Here is a 17,789-nt window from a genome sequence, read left to right on the forward strand (position 1 = left end):
AAAAAGAAAAAGGGGAAGAAAAAAAAAAAACCAAAACGGAGATATCGGTGCTTTCAGGAGAGAATCGTGGCGGCTAGGATTTCCGAGAGGAGGGGAATTTTACCTTCGATCCTTGCCGTATGGTGAGGATCGCTGCTCCTTGCGGGAGGTGAATGCAGCAAACCCTCCCTTTGCCTTTGAAAGGCATGTCTATGCGGAAGAGCCACCGCTTTGCTCTTTAAATATGTGACAAAAAATAACAATAATAATAATAATAAAAAGAAACAGTTCCTGATCTTGCAAATTCTTTTTCTTTAAAAGGAGGGGAAAAGAAAAAAACAATAAATAAATCCAACAAAATCAAACCCGCGCCTTTGCCAGCGCTCGGACTTGTTTGGAAAGAGACAACGCTGAAGTGGCACTGGTCCCGAGGAAAACGGATCCTTTAATTTGACTCCGCATGAGAACCACATTTGGAGCTGGGCGCAGCGGCCGAAGCGGCGGGAACAGCCCCGCGGCCAGCAGCCCCCCGGCCCCGCAGCCCCGCCGCCAGCCCGGCCCCGCCGCTGCCGCCGCCCCGCCGGGCCCGGCGCCCCCCGCGCCCCGGCGCTGAAGCAGCCCCTCGGGGACGGGGGAAAAGAAGCGTCTTTCTGCCGCAAGACCAGCCGCCGCCTGCCGAGAGCTGGCCGAGAGGGAAGTGTCGGAAGGAAGGAAATGCGAGCTTGTGATTTCGGAGCACTCCAGCCACCAGCTCCCTCCGCACCGGCTTTGACTTTCGTTTAGCGGGGGGCTGCCTAGCCGGCTCGTCGTCTTCTCGGCATCTCGGGCTCCGGGACCAGATCATTTTGCACGTCGTTAAACGAGGAGCAGCCCGGTCTTTCCTTTTCTTCCTTTCTTTCTTTTCTTTTTTTTTTTTTTAAGAGAAAAAATGTCCAAAAATGGTTCAGCCTGCTTAGCCCAATGATTTCTTGCGTGGACGCTCTATTTTTAATATTTTTTTGTTATTATTTTTGGACGGGGGAGGATTGAGTAGAAGAAATCCTTCAGTGAAGGGAACCCAGCGCTTTGCTCCCCGTTGAGAAGATCTGATTTCCAGCTGCAGGCAGAGGACCGCGGTTCGTGTAGGTCTTTCAGTCTCGGTTTCGAAGCGCTAGATATTGCAGGGGCAGAGCAGAACTGTCTTATCCCGAACGGCTTGCCTGTCGTGGTTGTGGCTCAGAGATCGCCTCCCACCTCCTCGCACCATTTCTCTTGGTGTTGTTTTTGTTTTGTTGGTTTGGCGTTTTTTCCCTCCCCTTTTCCCCCTTTTTTGTCCCCTTTTTATTGTTTTTATTATTATTATTTGATTTTATTTGGGTGAATGCCCTCCCTTCCTTAAACGAAAATACTAACTCTGAAGCCGAAATCCATGCTCCCTGCAATTCGGAAGAATCGGGTCTAATATGCCAGTGTCATCTTCGCCTTGCAGTAGTCGCGATGAAGGAAAAATCCAAGAACGCGGCAAAGACTAGACGGGAAAAAGAAAATGGAGAATTCTACGAACTGGCCAAACTCCTGCCCCTGCCCTCGGCCATCACCTCCCAGCTGGACAAGGCGTCCATCATCCGCCTCACAACTAGCTACCTGAAAATGCGAGCCGTCTTCCCCGAAGGTAACCACCCCGGGGCTCCCCCGGAGGGGCCGTCCACCCCTTGCCCGGCCGCACGGAAGGGACTGGGTAGCACTGGGGCCAGAAAGGTTGGGGGGTGGGACGAGAAACGTACCCCAAGATGAACCCACATCGCCTCTACGTCCCGGGAGGAAAGGGGGGTGTTTGCAGGGGTCCCAGCCCCGGGGTGGCAAACGAGAGGCGAGCGAAGGAAAAGCTGCCGGGAGTGGAAAGGAGCCCTCTTGCCTGGGAGGTTGCCCGAAACCCAGGGCTTTGCCGCGGGGGTGGCGTGCGGAGGGCGGGCTGCAATTACCGGCTCTCGTCCTGTGAGGCCTAAACCCGAAAACAAGTCGCCGCTGCCGGGTGTAGTCAATCGAGCTCCCTCCCCACCCCACCCCCCCCGCCCCCGGGACCCGCGCCCGGGTGTGCGGGGCTGCGCGGGGATCCCCACCGGGCTGGCGGCGGAGGTGGGGGGGTCGGGCAGCCCGGCCGGCGGCGGCGGAGGGGCAGAGCCCTCCTCCTTTGCTGCCGGTTCAGCTCCGTCTGCTCGGGACCGTCCCGATGAGAGCGGGCTCCGTTCGTCTCCGCCGTGCCCGGCGTCTGCGGCCCCGGGAGGCAGCCGCGTCGGTCTCCGGAGGAGGCCCCTCGGCATTGGCTCTGCTGCCGGTGCCCAGGCACGGCCTGGAGGGGGAAAAAAACATAGTGTGGGTGTTACTATTATTTTGTTTTGCTTGGAGTTTTCTAGAGGTAGGGAAGCCGGCTGGGAAATAAGGCGCGGCGGCTTTGCAGCGAGGCCCTCCGCCTTCTCCTGGGGCCGGGGAAAGCGGGGAGGGGGCCAGTGTGAGCCCAGCCCCTCCGAGAGGGACCGGGACCCCGCTGCCCCCCGGCAGGGGCCGTGCGGGGCGGCGAGTGCAGGGGAGGCTCCTGCAGCTCTTCTCGGAGACACGCGGCAACGAGGCCTTACACCGCTCTCTCCTTCCCCCGGGGTTTGGTAAAAAAACGGCCCCTCGTCCAGCCTGGCACCGGTACCTCCCGAGCGCCGAAAGGACGCGGGGCTGGGGCCGCTTTGGGCGAGGGGAGGCAGCCGGCCGGCAGCCGTGGGGGAACCGTCGGCCGCCCGTCCTTTCAGTGCCGCCGCCGCCGAGCTGATGGGAGGCGTGAAATTAAACGCTGGTTAGTGTCTGCGGGTGGCTAAATAAAGCCCAGCTCCCCCCTTTGTCATTTGTTTGTGCCTCCCCGGACGGGTGTGTGTGTGTGTGTGAAGGAATTAGCCAATTCCGGAGTGGAAAGTCTGCTCTCCGTCGCGGTTTCTAAGGAGGTTTATTAATATATATATATATATATAAAATGGGGGGGGGGGGGGGGGGGGAGAAACCCCCACTCCCAAACCGAGAAAAGCTTACCGTTATGGCCATCTAATTCAGTAATTTCGAGAGCAAGTACGAGCAGTGCTACGGAAAGCCAGGGCTCCTTCAGCGTGCGCTCCCGAAGCACGCCGAGTGAGCAGAGCAAGGGGAAGCGAGGCGCTGCTCCGCTGCAATTTCCAGCCATTATCCCCCATCGGGAAATTTCCCGATGAGAAATAGCACGTCGTAATTTCGGGGGGCCGCCGGATGGCGGAACGTGCCCCCGAATGGCTTTGATTTAGGAGGGAAGAAAAGTGGCACGTTTCGAGATGCTGCTTGAATGTGTCCCTGCTTTTCCAGCCCTGGCTGATCCTCAAGAGCTACAAGACGACCCCGAGAGCAGGTTTATACCCACAGCTCGAGTGTGTTTTATGTGTCTGTCTTCCTTAAACAGGCCGGGCGTGCGCTTCCGCACACTCTGCTTATTAAGAGCAACGTTTAAATGCATACAGCGAATTCCTGATCTTTCATCGTCTTAAGTACGGATGGAAATACATTTAAAACCAAAGCTTTGTATCCAGGGATGACAGGCCGGGAGAACAACCTCCGACGGCCCTGAGCCGTGCGTTTAGTGCCTGGAAGGGTGGAGGGTAGAGGGGGGAGCCGGAGAGACGCGGCTGCGGGCAGTGCCCGCTCTCCCGCCGGCTGCAGTGGGGCATTTGGTGCCAGGGGCGGGGGACTGCCCGGCGGCACACAGTCCCGCATTACCCTAACTTCCCTTTCCCTCGGGATTTGCCTGTGCAAGAAGGGGAGGGGGAGTCCTTGTCCTCCCCACCCCCCCATACCCCCCCTCTCCTTCCTCCCGGCTGGTGGTTTCCAGTTAGCTTTACTGGGAAGGAGGGGAACCCAACAGCCCGAGAGGGCTGCTCTGCACGGCATCTTACATTCTGGAGGCAGCAAAACCTGGGAAAGGCAACCCTTGGAACACGTTGGACCCGCTGTGTAAGGGGGGATCCGCGTCCGAGGTCCCGGGGTTTAAAATAAAGGTGGGCACGTAACAGGGCATTTAACAGGCCCCCTCGCCACCCGCCGTCCTCTGCTCCTGAGGCAGTGGGAGCCGCATCGCCCACGGTTCTCCACAGTCGCCCCAGCAGCGGCTGCCGCCGCGGGTCCAGCGCACCGGGCCGCCTCGGCCGCCGTGGCCGGCACCGAGGCATCACCCCCGTAGGTCTCACGGGAGTTTACTTCTCGCAGCCCGCGGTGGCTCGGGGGGGACAGGCCTGAGGCGCCTTCAGCATGCCTGGTTAGGCCCGGGGTAGCTGCAGCCAGCGTGATCAGAAATGTTGTCCAGCTATAAAACTGGCTTCCAACTCTGTCTAGACTGGAGGCGAAGAGAGAGAGAGAGCGGGCTGTGTTTTTAAAAACTCCGGTGGATGGCTTCCCCCACCCGCTTTATTTCCAGAGTGAGCTGACAAATAGTTGAGGCAAAGTTTGAGACCCTCACCGAGGTGTCTGGTTCCAGTGCTTCGACGGGGTTTGTAAGGGGGTTCAGACAGGTCTCCCCCTGCTCACCCCGGCCAGGGTTTTCCCGAAGATGCACGTTTTGGACCAAACTCACTGATCCCCCCGCGGAGGCGCCCGATCAGGCTCAAAGAAGTGAGAGTGAGAGGAGATTTATAGTCCAATTCCTTTCTCCTCTCAAAGCGCAAGCCCGGCAAGGCACAATTTCGTGCTCCGATACCACAGATTTTGCCGTGCGGTTTCGCTCTGACCTTCAGATTCATGAATTAAAGTCCAGGAGACAGCAACCTACAGCCTCCCCCGCGCTCCCGCTCTGTAAGATTGTCTTCTCTTGTGTTTTGACTTTTTGCCAAGGCACTTATTACTGTAGAACAAAAATACACCACGGGACTTCTTCTCCTGTCTTGACTGTCGGTATTTTTTTTTTTTTTTCCAAAAAAAATGAGCAAATGAAAGAATGAAAGAAAGAGACGCGAGAATAAATCGCGTTTAAAAATAGCGATTCTCTGCCCCCCCCCCCGGTTACGGCAGACTGTTTAAATTGTGGCTCTCTCCTTCATCCATCCCCTACACAGTTTCCAAAACTGACTGTAAAACTGCACATTTATGGATATTTAAACCGAATGGGAAAGAGCTCATTAATAAGTGACCTGAATGTGCGCTATACAAAATAATCTGAATAAAATGGCTCAGCGGTAGACCTGTTCCTTATTCCGAGACGCAGACAATAGAGATTACTGGGAACATACAGTGTTTTCGGTCCCTATTTAAGCCTGAATGTATATTCTAAGAAAACGAAGGCGAATTGCAGCCATTTCGTCTAATTTTCACACGCACTCAGAAGAGGTTCATTAATATATTAAATAAATAAATAAATAAATAAGTCCCGAGCCGGCGGCGTGAGTAATCCCTCTTCGAAACCGTGCCTCTATTGTACTAACCGCTAATAGAGGCATTAAAGGTCTTACTAAAACAAAAGTGCCATTAGGGCTTCCCCGGAGCTGCGCGGCCGTTCCCAGGCGGCGGGACCCGGCAGCCGCTCGGTGAGGGGACGGGCGGCGGCGGGGTCGCTGCGGCCTCTCCCGCCTGGCGAAGAGGGAAGACGGGAGGACTGGAGGGGGTCACTGCCATGGGAGCGGTGGCTCTGCCCGAGACCTCGCTGTTTGTCGTGCGCCCGCTTTCGGGCCTGTGAGCACGATCTGGTGTTTCTGGCTCGCCGGGAACAGCCGGGTTTGGGTTTGTCTGTCTGCCCTGGAGGGCGTTTTTGTTGTTAAGGTTTTTCTTCTCTGGGACTTGGCCTTTTTTTCTTTTTTTTTTTGTCTTTTTTTTTTTTCTTTTTAAACTGAAGACTTAATCTTTACGTCTGTCTCTGCCATCGCCCAGCCCTCGGCCGCCTTTCCAGCCGGTGACGCTGAAGCCTGCGGAGAGGCGGGAGGGCCGGTACATCCCCGCCGAAGTTAAGCTAACGCAGCCCTACTCCTTCCCAAAGCCACCGACCCCTGCGTGGGAGCCTCCCCCGCCGAGCAGAGGTTACTCGCCGGTGCTGGGGGCTCCCCATCGACTCCACGCCCGTCCCGGCCCCGCGGACGCGTCTGTCAAGCGGTGCGATCCTTTGTGCCGCCGGGGCCGAGATACCTGCCCCCCGCCGCTGCAGAAGGGGCTTAGGGCGAGCTGTCAGCTCTGCCCCTAGCCCAGAGTCCCGCTGTCTCACGGGCTGACAGGCCATCCCCTCTACCTGTCCACCTCTGGGCCTCGCCTGAATGAGGGAGACAAAGCTAGGCGGAGGGCAGGGGCCGCCTCTGCCCCGTACCCGGCGGGTGCCGGGGCTGCCAGCTCGCCGTCCCCTCCGGTCGTTTCCCCGTTGCTCTCCCGGCCGAGGGAAGCACAACGGCGCTGGGGAAAAATCCCCCACGAGAGGCGACGCTGAAAATCTCGGCGCTTGTGTTTGACCCCGGTTCCGTGTGAAGGATGGCTATTGAATAACGCGGGGGGGGACCGTGGTCTCCGGAGGAGCCGGGGAACAATACGGTAGACACAAAGGAAATACTCCAAGTTACAGGGCAATCCGATACTTAACATAATACATCGCAGTGTAATTCTTTTAGCAGAATCCTAAGCAGAAAGGCTACCGGGCTTTCAAATGTGTGTGTGTACGAATTTATATATTTGGAGAGCAAAGGTGGGAGCTGTTCCCAAATATTTCTAGATCTTATTACAGTTTAACCCCCCCCCCCCCCCCCGCCTTGAAAGTGGGAAATGGTATAACGTGAATGTTGAGGTACTTTGAAAAACAGCCAGAGATGTCAAAAGACTTGGGGGGGGTGGGGAGGGAAGAGGGGGCGGAATCGTGCCCGGGATTGCCGAAGGGAGTGGGGACGCGTTCGTATGAGAACCCCCACGTCTTTCAGCGGTAAAACAGCACGTACCGCGGGGTGCCGGTGCAAAAGCCCCTCTCTGTCCCTGGGACGCCCTCGTCGGAGCCGAACCTGCCGACGGGTGCCCGAGGAGAGGTTGGTGGGCACCACTGCGCTTAGGGTCGGTTATTTCCCCCTTAGCGTTGCCTGTCAGGCACCCCGCTGTGCCCGTCCTGTCCTCCCAGCACGGTTCCGGTCGGGACGGGACCAGCGATCGTTACAGACACCAGTAAACGGAGGGCAAACAAGGAGAGGGGCTCATGTCGTCTATGTTTGCCGACAGCGGGATGCCAGGGAAGAGGAGGTTGCGCCTGAGGCCGGAGAGTCACCCTCCCCGGAGGCAGCCCTTCGCTGTGCCAGCCCCTGCCCGCCGGGGCGGGCTCTGTCGCTAAGCCCGGCTCCGACTCTCCGGGCTTTACGCTACTGGCAGCGCCCGGAGTCGCCCCAAGGCTCTGGCTGTAGGCGATCCCCTACCCTCCAGCACGGCAGAGGGAGACAGGCCACCCCCACAGGTGTCCCCAGCATTTGCGGGAAGGATGCGCCAGCTGCTCGCTCGCTCGTAGGGAAATAACTCTCTGGGCCAGCGCCGCAGGTAATTCCTGCCGCAATGGTTTTGTTGGGTTTTCTTTTTTTTTTTTTTTAAACGTTTATTTCGAAATGAGCCGTCCGACCCCGCACCAGCTGCATCGTCCGTGTGTCGGACACCCGGCAGCCCTTCCCGCCGGAGACCCCTTCCCCGGCCGGGGCCACCCCGGCAAACTCCCGCTGCGAGTCTGAGGGCTGTAGGAAACGATCGCTTGGTATCGGCAGCTCTTTTGGCCTCGCTCCAGTCCAGTGAGCGAAAATGTGCGTTATTTACTGGCTGGGCAGGAGCAGCCCCGGCTTGAGTCTATTGCATCCATATGTTTACAGGACGTACGCTGCGCGTTTGCAAAGCTCTCGGAAGACAAGTTAATGGGCGTTAGTCCTTTATCTTGAACGTAAGGTTTTATTCGTTTCTTTTCCACCTTTAAAGCGATCTGCTGGTGGATTAAATGATAAAATCATCGGCTTTAAAATAAGCTTAGACGAATGCCAGGCTGATCCACCGAACGCGTTTACATTTGATGCGAGTTTACATTTACAATCCGATTTATAATTTCAAAGAGAACAAATCTGCAGAAGCGACTTTTTTTTTTTTTTTTTAGTCCGGCTTTGGAAAGAACCTAAAAAATAGTGGAGATTTTGGGGGTGCTGTGAAGCTGTACCTGGCCAGCCGTGATGGACAGGACGGAGCAGATTGCTACGCACGGTGTGCAGTAGAGACACGGTTGGTTCCTTAGCTTCTTCGTGAGTGGCTCAAAGAGTAAATCTGCTTAGTCCTTGGGAAAGTCAGGGCTCGTTTCAGGACAGTTATGCGTAACCCCCTTTGTAGGGTTACAATCCCGTGTTTCGAGATTTGCAATTAGAAAATCGAAATAAGGACAAGCCGCGCAGCACCGGGACTGACTCCGTCGTTTGCATTTGTCACCGTCTCGGGAAAGAGACCGCAGGATGTCTCTGCGACCCTCAAACTTTCCACCCCAGAGGAAGCAGCTTTTCAGGAGAAAGAATGTTTTGACGGGTCCCTGGAAGTTTAGGAGTCTTCCTCAAACTGAGATTTGGGAAATGGCGGTAGAAAAGTGCGACTTTTCGTTTGGCTCTTCAAAGCAAATTTCCCAGTCCGTGGCCAAACGTGTCCTTCCTCTATCCACATGAAAGCGCAGCCGCACGCCGTGCGCTTCTGCGCGCCGGTATGGAGAGACCCGCTGGCGCAGCCGGAGCGACTGACACGGGGTGGGGAGTCAGACACCTCTTCTTGGGTGTTGCGACGGCGGAAAGAAGGCGTCAGGGCCGGCCAAGCTCCTCGGGGTACCCTGCCTGGCACTGGGAGCGGGAGGCTCCTTTGTGCTTGCCCGGCGGGAGCGGGGCGTGGGGTCAGGCTCCGCTGTCACCGGGGCATCGGGAGAAGGCGAAACTCGGGAGGAGGCACCGCGCCCTCTCCCCTGCCCCCGTTCTCCCAGTGGGAGATCCTGTCCGTCCCAAGAGACGCCCCAAGAGCGGGGAGGAAGGCTCACATCGTTTTTAAACCAGGGCTACCTGCGGACACCCGGCCAAAGGATACGCAGATCCGGGGGGGGCTTCAGGCGAGGCGTTTCGAAACGCTCTCCAGAGCCGGAGCTTAGGGCAAGGCTTTCCGTCTGCGTGACAAATTATTCTCCCTCCCGTAACGGAACCGAGCGGGGATCCCACGGCAGCGGCCTTTGCCCCTGCAAGCTTGCGGCCGGGGGGTTTCTTTGAAACCACCTGGTCGGTGAGTGGGCACCGGAGGAAAACGCGGCTCCCGGTTTCACGGCTGCACATCAGTTTGCAGCGACACTGAAGGCTGCCCGGCCTGAAGGGCGCCAGGCTGTGTATCCATCGCACGCGTGTGCGCCCACGCGAAACTCTACAGACGGGACCCCCGGTGGCTCCGGCCCCGCAGTCAGCCAGGGCGCTTGCGGAGTCCGCGTCGCCGCGCCCCAGCTGCCGGCACCGCCAGGGTGGCAGCACCGAGCGGATACCCCCACCTCTTGCCCCTCCACCTGTGCCCTCCTGCGAGCAGTGGCACTCTGCAGAGCCTGCCATCACGTGCCCACAGGAGCCTCCAGCTCTTCGGCTGGCACGGGTAGTGGCCTCAGCTCCACCGAGGAGCTGGAGCACGCCTTCTTTGCACGGAGGAAACGAAAACCAAACAAATTCCAGACCAGCCCCCCCCGCCCCCCTCTCGCCCCGACCCCCCCACAACACAGCTTCATCAATAACCTTTCGCTGTCACCAAGGCAGTGCCGGGCATACGGGCTCACTCCAGCCCGCTGGCGGGCTATGGCGGCGGAGCGGCGGGGCCGGGCCGGCCCTGTCGGGTCACCGGGGCTGGGGGCGGCTCTCCGAGAAGGGAGAAAGCGGGTCCACGGGGGGTGCCCTGGCCAGGTTCTCCAGAAAAAGAGCAGTTCCCTTCTACGCGCGTGTGTAGATGGGACTCGGCCTTTCCCACCTCCGGAGCCCCCATGTCGCTGCCCGGCCCGCTCCCCGCGGGAGAAGCGGGGAGAGCGGGCAGCGTGTCCCGCCGGGGAGGCAGGGCGGGCCCAGCTCTGCTTCCCGCTCTAACCAGCTCCTTGGTTCCCTTGCAGGTCTGGGCGACGCCTGGGGACAGCCGAGCAGGATAGGTCCCTTGGATAACGTGGCCAAGGAGCTCGGATCTCATTTGCTTCAGGTAGTGGACGCCTTCCTCCCCTCGTACGCGCTGCGCGTCGAAACTCCGGTGTTGCGGTGTGATCAACCTCCTGCCTCTCCTCCTCCTCGTCCTCCTCTCCCCCGCACCGCCGGAGGAGCCTGGGGAAGCCTTCCTCTTCCTCCCCAGCCTCACACCGGCCGGGAGGGGAGAAAAAAACAAGACACCAACCACTTAAATTATTATTTCCACCCCCACCCCCCCGCCTTTGGTATTAGCAGAAGTAACAGCTTACCATGACACTAATCGGCTCTCCGTGCACGCAAGTGTCTCCCAGCCGTAAAAGCGATCATCAGAGCTGCTGGGGGTGTCCCGCAAGCGGCAACGGGGCCGGGGCGGGGGGGACGACGACACACGTTTAGGCTGGAGGGGCGGCAGGCACCGGGGACCGCCGTTCACTGCTGGTGACTCGGGAGGGGAAACTCGTAAGGGAATGCGGGGCTCCAGCTGCGGGGGGCGGGTGGGGGAGGGTGAGCATCTGGGTTAGGTCTCCCGTGGACGTTAGCACCTGGAAATACCGTTTTTCCCAATCCCGTCGGTCTGCTCTGGAATTCCTCTGAATTCCCCCCCGCGTAAGGGAGTTTAGGAAGTCGTAGCCGGGGCGTGTGTGCCAGCCGGAGGAAAAATAAATAAATAAATTACCTTTAGCTGTATATTTTTTTTTTAATATGTAAACTTAATACAGCAAGGGTTTTTCTCCCCCGATTTTAAAGACCTAGTAAACCGTAATCATTTAACGGCCGTTTTTATTGTGGGAGGTTAATTCCTGGTCACAGAGCTGGAGCTGTTTTAACTGTTCGCTCTGGCTGGGGGATAAAAACCTCCAGAGAAACTCTGTTTCGGGGGAGGGTGGGGGTGGGGGGGGTGTCTGTGGCACTTCCCCCAGCCCAGTCGCCAGGGGGGCTCGCCCACCTTCCTCCCCGCCAGCCGGCGACCTTCGGGGCCAGCAGCCCCGGCCGTTGCCCTCAACGCCCGCCTCGCGCCCCGGCCGTTGACGCCCGCCTCGCGCCCCGGCCGCTGGCGGCGGCCGGAGGGCCGTGTGCAGCCCCCCCTCAGGTAGTTGGCGGGAGGTGAAGCGGCGGCAGGGTGGGCCAGCCGGGAAAGGTGTGCGACGCGCAGAGTTATTTATTCGTTACTTCAGCCCTGCAAAGTACGGCCCGGTCTCCCGAAGTAAACAAAGAAAAAAAAAATAAGAAAAAAATGACGAGAGTACGCTGCCGGTAGAGTGGTTTGAAGCCTGCGTGACTGACCACACACATGTGGTAAACGGGAATTGATAAAGCTCAAAATTATCTCATGTGGAGGCGTTTCTAGCCTTGAAAATTCCGCTTCAAGTAGCTGTTGTCCTATCAAGCTGTTTTCGGAATCAACGGCCTACCTAGAAAACACCTATCTAGTTATATCATAAAAATAATTGTTCTTACAGTTGCTTCTGCTCCCTGTTAGCCATTTCACGTTTTGTCTGACGTTAAGTGAACTTAAGTAATATTATATGCTAATCACCTGTAATACTCATTTTACAGTTATTTCTGAATGATGATTGCTTAACGTTTTAATATACCCACATTTACTCTGAACTTTTTAAAAGGGTTCTTCGACTGAAACCTTACATGTGAAGTTTCAGTTTCAATATACTTTTCTGTAGAGGAAATTTAGAAACCTCCTGCACCATATAATGCAGTAATGGAAGCATTGACGCTGTTTTAGTTATGATACTGGGCAGAGCAATTGCAAGATGACAGTGTTTAAAAGCAAAGTTATGGCTAAGGATGCAATAATTTATTTCCCATTTAAATACTTCTACAAAATTTAATTTATGTTCCAAAAAAGAATAAAAGTAAAAACAGTGAGTAATCTGTTTTCAATTACATGCTGTAGAATCGTTAGTAGGCCAGAGAATAATGTGAAATATTTTTCTTATTGGGGCAGCACTGTAAGAATACGAAGCATACAGGATTTTATTGCTTCTCTCCTAGTTCAGTAGCTTAAAAGATGAATTAAAATAGGCATTTGTTTTATCTGTGGACTGTAAAAATTTTTTCTTTCTATTCCACATATTTTCCAATGATGTTCATATGTGTGTGTTGATCAACGCTTCCTAAACTGCTTAGACATAATGGATACTTTTTGACTGAGAACATCAGATACTATTGAAAAAAATGCCTCAAACTGGGCACTGAAGAATCAAGGTACCCCCGAACCGATAGTCTGTATGTCCAAATCGTGGCCAGCTCTGGCTAACCTGTACTGTTTGCATTGTATTACTTTTTCTCATATGAATATATATAACTACATTAAACTTTAGTTTTTACTCACACAAGTAATATTTACCTTCCAGTCAATATCCCATCAATAAGAATTTATAGGATTTGACCTCAAGTTTGCATTTAGTATTATCATTAGTCAGGATTCACAAACTAAGGATATGCATAATGAGCATAAATATCTCCCTTCACATGTGATAAAGTTTTGAATGCTGAGTTATTCTACTCTGTTTCCCTAAGTTTGTATAGCTACGTAGCAGCCAGCCCTCTGTTCAGAAAGACATTATTAAAAGTATAGTCAAAGGAATTTAAAGCATTGCTTATGGTACCATTAAATATATTGCAAATAGCGGTAAGCTGTGTCTGCCAATTATACCATAAAAAATGGCTTGCGTAGTACTAGACCTTCCCCTAAGTACCACATAGCTCAGGATTTGTACTAAGTACTAAAATAACCGGAATCAATGGGAGAATGTTAACTTAAAGTGAAGCAGTAAAGCTAGCATCTGTAGGTGGAATGAACTGGATTTCACAATGTGTGTGTGTCATAGAGTTTGTAGGGACAGCATCAGATAAAGGCTTCTGTTCCTTAGATTTTGCTTCTGTTTGCTGCTGTTGAAGTTGGACAGCAATCTTCTTCCAAAAGACTTCAAAAATTTTTTCACAGTAAATGGTTTAAACAGAGTGCTTGCTTTTACCCTACATATTTCTCCTTTTCAGACTTTGGATGGCTTTGTTTTCGTGGTAGCATCAGATGGCAAAATAATGTACATCTCAGAAACAGCGTCTGTACATCTTGGCTTATCTCAGGTATGAGTGATTTATTCTGTCTATCTGTTAAATACAGATACTGGATTTGGAACGCAACACTAGTATCTTGCCATGTATATAATGTCATTGTTTTCAGGGATATTTGAAGTTTCGACTTTGTTCTCTGACAAATGGTCTTACTTAAATACTCAAGTTCCCTTTACTTACAGCCACATCATGACTGTCTTTATATCTTTTCTTGTTCATTGTATTTTACTCCTCATTACCTTTAAGAAGGGTAATAAATAATATGATATTGCAAATTGCAGATATGTACAGAGCTTGAAACCCAAGCCTATTGCCTGTGTGGTAACAGTATATGTCTGAAATAAAGTTTAGAATTCAAGTCTATATGTTTTAGATTGTGTAAGATATTGAGACTTGCTATGAAATAGAGAGGAAATCTGATGTGGAACATGAGTTTTATGGTGAATGTGCTTTAGGAAAAAAAGAAAAGGGGGGCAGATTTATGAGTGTTCACATGGAATTCAGGGTAGTTTTTCCTGAGTTTTTCCAGCTCAGTGGTCTTTTCAGTAAAGCGTTTTATATGGTTGTGATAGAACTCATAAAACTCAGTTTACTACTGTTCTGCACAAGAAGTATAAGGGGTTTTTTATTGTTTTGCTTTTTTTTTTTCTTAGAAGGACATTTCTGATTTTTTGCCTTCTTGGGATAGGCACAAGGGCAAATAGCCTGAATTTATTGCGGAGTGCAAGCTTCCATACCTTTGTGTGTAAATGTATTACACAAATTCATTGGCAGCACCTGACCTAAAGCTTGCTGAAATCCAATAGAAAAACTCCTAATTAATTTCACTGGGGCCTGGATGAGACTTGCAAGAAACAGAACTGTTTCTTCAGAACCAGTTGCAGCTCAAACACTTCTCTGAGTAAAATGAAGTGAAATAAAGACAAGCAGAGGGAAGAAAAATGAAGAGATGAAGGTGAGATGAGAGAGCACAGGATGCTCTGAAAATGTCTGGGGAATATGCCCTGCGGCTATTCCAATGAACAGAGAAGGGGCTGAGTTGTGGAGATTATATGTGTACTATAACTTTGGTAGTAACTAATATTTTTGATTGAAAAACTGTGAAGTTCTTTGGATGTGCGTTTATAATAGCAATATTAGAATTAGCAGCTGTGAGAAAAAATAGAAGTCCAAATAGCTAGAAAAAGCAAGTATATTATCTTGTAAACACCACTTCTAAATCCAAAGGCAACTGCAATCCCTGGTTTTTGTAATCTCTTTTAGAAAAAGTAATTTTGAGAATCAATATTCTGTGTGGATACTTTTTTTCTGCCAACTTTTAAAAATGTGTCCAGGGAACATTCTTAGTTCAACCAGTTTGTTCAATCGGGTCTGTCACAGTATAATATTAGTTGTTTCATAACGTTTAATGCATGTTCAAATTACTATAAATATTACTTTGTTTTAGAATAAACTTTCCTACAGAATGGCTGTATTTTCCACTCTGAATCAACAGCGTTATTGAAAGTTTTTCTCTCCCTAACTTTTGAAAAGATCCACCACGCTGCTGACTGCTTAAATAGATTCATTTAGTCAGTACAATTATTCCAAAGCTCTGAGTGTTCCCATCTGTCCCTGCTGAAGTAGGGTCTCATTGTCCTGTGCTGCTCGCTGTTTGATAAGTGCTAACTAACCTTCCAGGTTTTGTCCAGAAATTGTTTCTTTCTTTTCTTTCTTTTTGAGGAATATCGAGTCACTGATATCAACTGATATCGCTGATATCAACTGCTGAAATTGAAGAACTGGATTGGTAGGGCACTAAATAGACTTGGCCACGTTAAAGGAGAGGGAACTGAAAGTATCATACAGGCTTTAGTCATATTTAGCCCTCATGCCCCTATGGCCCTCTGCACAGACTGAATTGCATGTGCATTGCACATGTAAATATCTATAAACCCTTAGTGCAAGAGGTGCTGAAGAAAGATAGAGGATTTGGTCATATTGCTTATTGAAGCCAATTTAATAAGCAAAATTACAAATATTTCACTTCAGCAGAGATTTGTAAAATGACTGGGCTGTATCCTTGAACTCCCCAGAAAGCTGTACATCAGAGACAACAGAGGGGTGTGAAATCTAAGGGCATGATTTAGACTCTCAAAACACTAAGTGCTCCAGCAGTTTCACAGTGCAGAGTTTTTTTATTTATAAATACAAACCCCCAGCTAAACAAGGCAGTGATTTTTTTCCCGTCTTTCCTCAAACTGTTTTATCATCTAATCTATTCTTGCTATTTCTCAATGTTAAATGTTCAAAGGGACAATTTTGCTTTAAGTAGTACTAGCGTTAACACTGGGCTACTCCTACGTACTAGGGTATTAATACATTAACACTAGGATATTCCTGCAAGCTTCCGAGGGCTCTAAATGAGTTCTTGTTCCTGCTTCTCTGGAAATCACTGGGAGTTTTGCCACTGACATCAACAAGAATGAGATTGGTTTGCAGAAGCAAGTTCTGCAAGTTTCCCTCACCAAGTCATAATCCCACACTGTATTTTCAACAAGTGCTCTTATAGAGCTCCAGCCAATACAAGCTGAGACCAGAGTGATGATGATTGTAGAAAATCTTTTAGAGTGTGTACAGAAAGGCCTTTTTATTAAATAATTTGACAATTAACTAGTCCACACATCAGTTTCCAGTTAAAGTGCAATTTGTTTAAAAATATATATTTAAACTAAATAGAAGTCCATTTAAAATTTTTTTTCAGAATATTCTGGGAGACCTACTATAGTGGCCTTTATCTTCTAGTTGTTCTTGAATTTAACCCCAGCAGAAAGAAATTAGAGCTTCTGAATAGAGCTTCTTTACTTGGTGGTGTAGTTAAGCTAGTTTAAAATTGAACAACAGTGTTAAGGATTGTTTTTCAGCACTACTTCACTCATTTCTGTCAGCTGCATCAGAGAATCAGAAACAATATTTCTGAAAAGACTACATCTTCATTTGTGGACCTATCACTTCATTTGTGGCTTTGGATTTTGTTCCGTTTTTGCTCTCAACTCTAACAGTAAATATTATAAATGCTGATGGGTAGGACACCCTCCTCCATCTAATTTCAGCTGGGCTCAGACCAGTGTTGAAGTGACTTGTGCTAGCTGAGAGAGACAATTCTTTGCTTCTTTTTTTCCCATGGATAGCAAATAGGTTCAAATTCCCCATATATTTTTTCCGCTTAGAGTCCGAAGACACAGAAAGAAGAAGAAAATCTTCTTAGGAAACAATGGTGAAGGATTTTTTATTTTTTTTTTTTAATTTTGAAAGTCTGGAGCTTATTTCAGCTATTTTCTGGGTCCATGAGGGAGCCAAGCTTATCTTTGACTTTTGATAAGTCTTGAAATATTTAACCACAAACATCTGAACTTTTCCAAGCGTTTATTTTACTTTTATCAAATAAGTATATGAAAGGCAAAATATGTAATTATTTGCTCTAGAATCCATCTACTTAGTCCTCTGTGTTTATTATGAATCGTTTCTTGGCAGGAAAAAAATGTGCAGCTGAGTTACACATAAAAAACCTCTTAGTAGGAAACAGCGATATTTGGTAGTAAGCAGGTATTTACAGATATTAAAAAGCTGCACCGAGGAAGCTGGTTTAATAAGCCTGAGGCATGGGATTTTAGAAGGTTTATGAATTGAACCATATAATTTATTTTTTTAAGTTTTCAGTGTTTCATTGTAGGCTTTAAAATAGCATGCATGCACTACGCGTAGCAGGAGACTGTGGTCAGTTTCAAAATTATGTATACATATTTTGGTTATTTGACTCTCACATAGCCCCCACCTCTTTGCTGAGGGCTTTATGTTTCCACTTGCATTTTTACAGTCAATTTTGGTTTCAGTGTTGTATGTTCACCTCCTGCTGATTTTGCTGGGGTTGCAAATGCGTACATCAGAGCAGAAAATATTCCTATGTGTATAACGAGAAAAACTAGTCATTAGTTTGACAAAGCACTTTAGTTTTGGATTTCAGATATAAGCCCTGGGATACAAATTACAGTTTGGCTGAAACTGTGACCTTGGGTCCAGTTCTGTGAATCCTGTGAACAAATGTGTATTTTTGTGAGTAGTCCTTTTGAAACAGGTAGTGACTTCTGGAAAGGCAGGAGATACCCATGAGTTATACTTTGTAAGAGAGTATAGATGCATGTTGATGTGGTTATGATTATACTTGGTAACAGAGATGCAGCAAAATCTTTTGGATTACTACAGTTGATGTTCCTAGTCGGGTTGGTTGGTGTTGCTTTTGTAAGAAAGTCTTTATATTGAAGGAAGAGATTGTTTGCACACAGCCACCCATGAATGATTCTTTTTTGGAAGCTGTATTCTCTGACACAATTTTTTTAATTTCAAAGGCAAAACATACTCTTCAGCAAAATCACTATTAGCCAAAGATAAAATAATAAGATCAGGGTCATAAGTGATACTCCTTTTGGTATGAACACTGACCACAGCTGTGTGTTTTTGCAATGATGATTTTTTCATGCTCTGATTGACTAA

General features: G+C 50.2%; 1 protein-coding gene across 1 annotated transcript in view; it reads left to right on the plus strand.

Annotated features, from left to right (window-relative positions):
• The first annotated feature begins 810 nt into the window (after positions 1–810).
• Positions 811–17,789, plus strand: part of SIM2 (SIM bHLH transcription factor 2) — a 64,342-nt gene continuing 47,363 nt past the window's right edge. The window contains exons 1-3 of the mRNA XM_074146813.1: positions 811–1,630; positions 10,097–10,179; positions 13,182–13,271. Of these exons, the coding sequence (XP_074002914.1) occupies positions 1,456–1,630; positions 10,097–10,179; positions 13,182–13,271 (348 nt within the window). The 5' untranslated portion in view covers positions 811–1,455. The remainder of the gene's footprint in view (positions 1,631–10,096; positions 10,180–13,181; positions 13,272–17,789) is intronic.

This window comes from Numenius arquata, chromosome 1, assembly GCF_964106895.1.
Source record: "Numenius arquata chromosome 1, bNumArq3.hap1.1, whole genome shotgun sequence".
NCBI lineage: Eukaryota > Metazoa > Chordata > Aves > Charadriiformes > Scolopacidae > Numenius > Numenius arquata.